General features: G+C 39.9%; 1 protein-coding gene across 1 annotated transcript in view; it reads left to right on the forward strand.

The window, feature by feature from the left end:
* The window catches only part of PALLD (palladin, cytoskeletal associated protein), a 36,539-nt gene that overhangs the window by 13,428 nt on the left and 15,150 nt on the right, over positions 1 to 7,961 (forward strand). The window contains exons 3-4 of the mRNA XM_010011609.1: positions 1,269 to 1,370; positions 3,488 to 3,709. Coding sequence (XP_010009911.1) covers positions 1,269 to 1,370; positions 3,488 to 3,709 — 324 coding nt within the window. The remainder of the gene's footprint in view (positions 1 to 1,268; positions 1,371 to 3,487; positions 3,710 to 7,961) is intronic.

Raw genomic sequence — 7,961 nt, forward strand, 5'->3', positions numbered from 1 at the left:
TGAACAGTGCTTCTGTACTTACCTTCCTCCATTGACTGCACAGGGGTTGGCAGTTTTCTGTAGCGGTTGAGCAGAATCACTTTCATAGTGTGTAAGTTGATGGGTTTTTTTAAAGGAGCATGACTGTCAATGCCTATTTTGGAAAGTAAAAGAGATGTTTGGCCTGGACAAATGAATGGAATGTCCTGAGAAAGCCCACATGGCCTGAGGGGGGAAAAAACTGTGATCAGATGATGTGGGAGCTTGGACCAGTAAACTCTGGCTTTGTGCTTGCCTTGAGGCTTTTGCCTTGCAGATTCCTGTCTTGGGTGATTCTGTTTGTGTAATGGCTATAGGCACTTGGGGTAGTCACAGGAAAACTTAAAGTGAAGAAGAGTTCATGACTTCCTCAGACATTTGTAACCAAGCCACATTGGTATCTAGTGTTCATGAGTTTCAGCTTGCTGGGCTAGCCACAATATGACATATTTTAAAAGTTAATTTAAATAATTTCTTTTAAGAATGGAAGCATTAAGTAGATGTAATGTTTTACAATTTCCATTCTTTCATTTTTCTGTTTAAATGAGGCATGTCACCGTGTGAAGAGTTTGCCTTTCAGTCACTGGCATTTTTTTACAATGTTGATTTATAAGAAAGTGTCTAAGGCGTGACATGTCACTGAATGCAGGAGAAAAGTGAAAAACTGCACACTTAAGGTTTTCTTTTACCTTGCTTTACCTTCTGAGTGTAAATTGTCTTTTATAAGCCGTCTCCTTAATTTCCCGAAGAGTATGAAGAAATAGAAACAAACACCCTTAAAGAATATACTCTTCTACAAATCTGTCATATTTTTGACAAGACACTCACATAGAGTAGTATCTCCTTAGCATTTCTGGCAGAGTTTTCTGCCGTGTGGTTCTAATGTAAAAATCTACCAGAACGACTGGCAGTAAGACTGGGGACAATTTGACATGCACTTTTATGATGGCCATGCTGATTTAAGCAGTTCCTATTGCTCAATCCTGCCCAAGTTCCTGGCAAGAGCATGGAAACACATGGTAGAGTCAGGGCAAGGGTTGCTTAAGCCAGAAGAGCTGCTTGTAATGCAAAAAAAATGCATTACAAACTGTGGTAGAAAACTGCTGTTAGAAACATATTGCTGGTCTCTTTTAGTAACATTACCTAAAGCATTGCTTGCTGTCTAACTGCCTTGTGGTTCTTAATGAGAAATAAGAACTGTTTTTTCTTCTTTTCCCTCCCCCTTATCCCTTTATTATTTTTTTATTCAGAGATTAACGTATGAGGAAAAAATGGCTCGTCGATTGCTGGGAGCAGACAGTGCTGCAACTGTCTTCAATATACAAGAACCAGAAGAAGATCCTGCTATACAGGTGCCACAGAAGTCTACGATTTCATAGGGAAAAAAAAATCCTTTCAATTTTTCTTTTTTACGGGCTGTGATTGTCTTAAAAAAAAAAAAAAAAAAAGTCCTACATAAGACAATAAATATACACCCGATAGGACGGTTCTGATTACAGGAGTCATATGTTCTGTATCAGTGAAGTAAACTGGAGGATCACATGCCTGTTACTCAGGTTTTCCATAAGGTTGAGAGTTCTCAAATGTCTGCTCTCTGCTTTAAACTCTTCCTTTTATCCTATTCTGTCCTGACCTTTATGTCTCTCAAGGAAAAAATACGTCTACTATCTTGAAACCATCTTCTCTTTATTTGTGTAATCCGCACTTTTTGGATGCAGACCAAAAACACAACAGAAAGTCTGCTTGAAAGGGCAGGTACACATTCTCCATTGTTCGGATGCCAGAGTTGCCACTCGGAAATGTGTAGCATTTGTTTGCGTATGTTACCACATAAAGCATGTTCTGCTGATACAAACTGCAAGACTGTCGTGGATGCCTCTTGCTCTTCTTTCTGCTTCTTGATCTGTTTTTCTGCCCTTGCAGGAAGCTCGCTCTGTTGGTGCTTCTGTAGTGAGTCCTGTGGATACTCAAAAGGTTAACGTTTTCACCTTTTTCTGCCTTGCCTTTTTGTCCATTGATTGTTTGGGGTTTTTTCCTCTGTTGTCTTTGCCCTTTCCCTTCTATTGTTCTTGGTTAATAAAAAGAGTTCACCTAGATTAGTAACTGAGGAGATGTGGGCTACATTCCCTTTGGGGTGTTGAAGTTGTTCCTAACTGTTGGAGTGCAGGCAGCTTAACTGCAGTAACGGCATGCTGCAGTGTCTGGGCATAATGTTAATATAAAGTGATACTAATTGCTTTGCATCCAAATTAGCTGCTTTTTCTATACACGATGTGTACTTCATGGTTTGTTTTTATCGTAAACTCTCAGGGACTGAAGAAATCAAAATACCTGTAGTTTGCAAAGGCTTTTCTCTTTTCTTCCATTATGTACTGTTGTTGAGGGTTACGATTAATTCTGTAACCAGTCAGTAGAAAGACTGCACGTCATTCCCAGTCCAGAGGTAATGATAACAGGATGGGTATGTGAAATGAGGCTTCGTATGAGACGTGTGTTCTATCTTAAATAAAACAAGAGTCAGAGACAGTGGCCAAAGGTCATTTGCAAGGGTGCCTGGATTTCTGCTGACTGACAAGAGCCTTGACTCTTCTATTATTGTGTTTTTCTGCTTCTGGGCTTTCTTACATTCTGGCATTATCTTTGTTATCGCTAAGATTCAAAGCAGAACTTTTGTACTGCAAAGTAGAGAGAGTGAACAGTTCAAGAAAGTAACTAACTGTGTATATGACAGTAACGTTTCCTTGTGTCTGAATAGCACGTTTAAACAAGCAGTAGTACATTTTTTTACACTGGGTGAAGCTTTCCACTCTTCTTTCTATATCTTGAATACCCTTATGGTAGGTTTTGGTTTTAAGAAAGGAGTGATACTTTTGGCCAGACAAAGGGGACCATGGCAACAGTAGTGAAGAGAGGCAACTATCATGGGCTTCCAGAGTTGCCATGTTCTCCTCCTTTCTTGTTTTTACAGAAAACTGTAAACAAAATCATTTTAACCTCCTGGTGTAGCCTCCAGTACACTCCTATGCAAACAGCAGATGTGAACCATATGGTCTTCTGGCCATCTGGAAACAAAACCCACCCTAAATTTGCCTGTACCCTCAAGGAAATACTAGTGTGTTTCTTTTGTCTTTATGAACTGCTTCAGAATACTTTTATTCTTATAGGCTTTTTTAAAAAAATTGAAAAGAAAGCAACCAATGACTTTCCTGCCTCTTATAAATTAGACCTTAAGGTAACATGAAATACAATTTTTGCCTCATACCAGATGTCTTCATTTTTTCATAGGGAAGTTATTGGAGGTGTGGATTATAGTGCTTTTCTTCAACAAGATACAGTTTCCTTTTTTATGTAAAACCTTAATGGATTGTCAAAGATCAGTAGAATAAAAAAACCTCAAAATATTAGGAACACATCTCGCTGAGCAACACACTGAAGCTGGACACTAATACGTACGTTTCTTGTTTGACAGGAGTATAAAGTCTCCAGCTTTGAGCAAAGATTGATCAGTGAAATTGAATATAGGCTGGAGAGATCTCCTGTGGAAGAATCGGACGATGAGGTGCAGCATGGAGATGAACCTATTGACAACAGTGTGTCACCGTATTTTGAGATAAAGCTGAAGCATTACAAAATCTTCGAGGGAATGCCAGTCACATTTACGTGCAAAGTGGCAGGAAACCCGAAGCCAAAGGTAAGAACAGAGGGTAAATGTTTTTAGAAATGCTCTGAAGAGTTTGGTAGCTTACAGTCAGCCCCTGGACCCAAAGGGCCGTGCTTACAGGAACAGGAGACATTCTCTCTTGATGAGGAAAATGCCTAGCTGGTATGAAGTGTCAAATCTCTTTTGACATGACTGGAATTATTTAGATTTATGCTAGTAAAAAATCCTACTATGAGGCTTCAGCTCTTTGTTTCTCCCTCCTAAGACTTCATCTCAAGTATTTTGCCTAGGAGTAGCAGTACTTCTGTCATTTTCAGAGTTACCTTATGCAGTGCAGTGCTAGAAATCCCCATGCAAGCTGGCACAGTAGTCCCAAAGCAACCTCATCAGGTTAATGTGGGTAATTAGCTCAAGCACAGCAACATGCTAATGCAAAAATACATTGCTTGTGGTTCAGGATCCAGCGTGGTATCTGCATTCTTTAGTGTTGCTGAGTTTACATCTGCACCCTGACCAGACTGAATTTTATTGAAAGTTAGAGGAAGGCATAATAAAATACCATCAGCTCCCATACATCCCAACAGCAAGACGAGACATGATGGCAGGGTTTTAATGATGAGCTTCTGAGGGAGGGTTGGGCTTGGGAAGCATTTCCTTTGAGTAGATGTAAAAGTACCAGTTGCATGATGTCAGTAGCCTGGAAGAATGCCTGCCTTTGGTAGGTTGTGTTTAACCATTTCACAGATTGCTTGGCAATCAACTGACAGCAGCAAACAGCAGTAGCTGTTTCAATTTCTTTGCCAAAGCCAGTTATCTTCCCCGTGTGGTCCTTGCAGCTCTTACAGTGACCTCTTGTGGATAGGGGCTCTTTTCCTCTTAGACAAGATCAAAGATGCCTTATCTCTTATCTAAGATCTTCGCAGCAGCAGGCACATCCAAACCTCTCATCTAGTGTAAGTTTTACAGGTATTTAGGATTTTGAGCAGAGATAAATGCAATGTCTTTCCATGTTCAGTGATCTAGATGTGTGATACTGCACAAAGTATAAAAAGAAAAATGGACTTTGTCAGGTAGCAGCAAAGAAAGAACAGAGAACTAGAGCTACATCTACATTAACAAGAAGTGTGGACCAGAAGAAGCAAATCTGTAGAATGAGATATCCATTCTGCCTGCATTTCAGGACGTTTTACTTCAGGCTAGCTCCCATCTCATCCCACAGACTGAAGCAGATGCAGCACATTAGATGTGTTCTTGGAGCACATTTTCTGGCTTAGTTTCACCTGAAAGGAATCCAATTTTGTGCTCCAAGACCGCAACATGATGTGAACCACTGCAACCTAAGTGGGGCTGATCAGTATACTGATATCAAAAAAGCACTCCTGCTTCAAGCTGAAGGCACACACTGAGAAGATTAGCCCAGTCTGACTGAAACCAAACCTTTGATGTCCAGTATTGCTTTTGAGATGACCACATAGGAGAGTCTGTTTTTTCCTTGGTGCTAGAGGTGCATTGTGCTGGAGAGGTAGTCTTTTTGCCTGAGGCTTGTGACTAAGTTGCTAGATGACCTACTATGAGTCAGCTTTAGTCAACTGAGCCATTCCCTGTTTTTCACACTTTTCAATTAAGGTGTAGTTACACAGTCATCTTAATCTGATTTTAGACAGATGAAAGAGGATGTCTGCTTTCCCTCACTCGCCTTGTTTTGGGGTTAGGGATTGCACAGCAAAGAAACAACATTGTTAGTACTTCCCCTAAAGCACAGCGTTATAAAGGAGTATCTGATGTGGATGCACTCTGCTTCACATAGGGTGTTCTGTTTTTCTGCAGTGTGAAAGCATGCACATTAAGAAGTGATTTGCTCTTGCACCTGGGCCTGTGACCCTTTATTCCATTCACTTGCAGATGCTATGTGCGATTTGTTAAGTTGCTTGGGATGGAACCAATTTCAGTCCTGTTGGATGGCTACTTGTTAGCTGGGTTTTGCAAACGTCAAAGGCTCCATCTCCCTCTCATCTGCTGGAGCACGCCAAGATAGCAGTTTTGCAACGCTCGATGGCTGAGGGCTGCCCTTCTGCTGTCATTTGTTGAAGCTGGAAGTGTTGTCCCTGAATAAATTCTTTTCTTTGGCAAATGAAAAGCTGGAAATAATTTACTAACTTGAAGCTCCTCCCTTCTAAGTGTTCTGTCAGCTCTGCCAAGGAATGGCTTTGGGAAGGGCTGTAGTCTTTCTAAAATCTGGCATTCATTACAAGGGATTTTTCTAAGCGGGGTTATTGGCTTGATTATTTTTTCCCCTGAACATGCCATGTAAATTGAATACTGATGTGCAAGTTCTGTCTTCATAAATGTGACTTTCAAAATCTGCATCTACTTTTGTTATAACCTTCAGTGCAAAACTATTTTCTCACTAAAATGAGAACCTCAGGTGAAACAGGAGAGATTGTGGAGTTCTTGTTTTTAAGGGATATTTCTTTTCAGAATTAGGACAACTTCATACAAAAGGTTAATTGAGATCTGAATGCTGCATAAAGCGCATACTGCTCACTCTTCACGTGGCTGAATATAACTCTTGTAACACCTTTTGTCCTGTGTATTCATTGTATTTCTAGTCATTACGTGCTGGTTTCTGAAAATCTGTGCAAATAAAAGCAATCCAGATGCAGTGCTTACATAGTTTAATGGTACATTTATTGAAAGGTATCCTGGAAAGAAAATACTTCACTGCAAGGGCCAGTGGTAGGTTTTACTTATTAACTAACTCCACATCAGATAAAAGTAACAGTCAAACCTGGTGATCCCAATGCTTTTAAACATAGTGGAAATAGGTACTGGACAACATGTGCATAATGTTTGGATAGCTGGTTCAGTTAATATTTGCATGTATTTCCATGTAATGATTCCTAGCATGTGTCCTGATATTTGTAAGTGCGTTGTTATTGAATAATTACTACTTAATGCAGTAGATTTCCAGGCAACATTATGACACATGTAAAGCATGCAAGTTAAAACTCATTTTTTGCAGCTATGTTGTTCCTAGCGCCCATTAGCATGTGTGTATAAGTGATCAAATATCTTTTGCATCTCCAGTAAGTGCTCTGTCAGCAGACAAGAAGACATGACTAAATCTTTTGTTAGCACCACAGAGTCTCTGCAAGGTTGCTGACAGACAAAACGGGAAACAAGTATAACCAGCTATTGAGGAAGTGAAATCATTTCTAGTTACACATAATGCTTGTTAACATAAAAACCATGCATGGTAATTAATTTTTAAGGGAAATTTCCACTCCTTCCCTCCAAAACATTCCGCATTGTCTTTTTGTGAATTTTGAAGTATGCCTTTAACTTCCCCCTGCAGTGAGTGAATTTAGTTCTGAAATGTTGGCATGTGTGGAGAACCTGGAGTGTTAAACGCCATCAGGAACCGTGCTTTGCTTTGTCACTTCATTTTAACTAGAAAGCCAGCACCCTTTCCTTACTGTGAGACCTAAATTCCAACTTCAAGAATTAGACTGAGGAAAATGTGTGTGGTTTCCTCATGCTAAATAGTCCCAGCAGTCATGCAAACAGGACAAATCCAGTTGTTGTACTTTGTACAAGTTGACCTTGTGAAAATCGTGTAGGTATCTATCTGCACAAGTGACCTAGGAAGTGCTGACCACCACTGATGTTACAGAGTAATACAAGCTTCAGAAATGGCAAGTAAATAATGTTCTACTTAAATATGGGTTTGGGGAGCTGACAACAGCTTTCCTAGTATACCATTTTTCATATATTCCTCTGTGTTTTCTTGCACACACCACATTTTTTTTGATTCCAGCAGATTTCAGTTTGGGGGTTTATATTATCTTTAAAATATAGCAGAAAAAAAAACCCCAAACAAACCAAATCCTCAAGTTTTGAGGTGTTAAAAAGAGATACATTTTTTTTGTGTAATTCATGGATTACTATAAGATTTTATTCTGCATACATCATTTTCTTTGGCTCACTGAAAGTAGATCTTGGGTCAGCCAGAGACTAAATTTATGTATCAAAACTAATGGAAGAAAAGGCCTCTGTTTGATAGATACTGTAACTGTTCTGTATGACTTGGAACTCTTGGCGTACAGTTATTAATGGCTATCTGTGTGCTGACTTGCTTTGAAGTATTTCCCATGAGTCTGTAAAGCTGTCCATTTCTGTGGATGTCTGTCACAACGGGGTGACCTGTTGGTCTTAGTCATGTCATTATACTGAGCTGGCCCATGCACGTGCTGAGCTGCTCACTGCCAGTGCAAGCTGCTGA

The sequence above is a fragment of the Nestor notabilis genome, unplaced genomic scaffold (assembly GCF_000696875.1).
Source record: "Nestor notabilis isolate BGI_N333 unplaced genomic scaffold, ASM69687v1 scaffold11983, whole genome shotgun sequence".
NCBI classification, from domain to species: Eukaryota; Metazoa; Chordata; class Aves; order Psittaciformes; family Psittacidae; genus Nestor; species Nestor notabilis.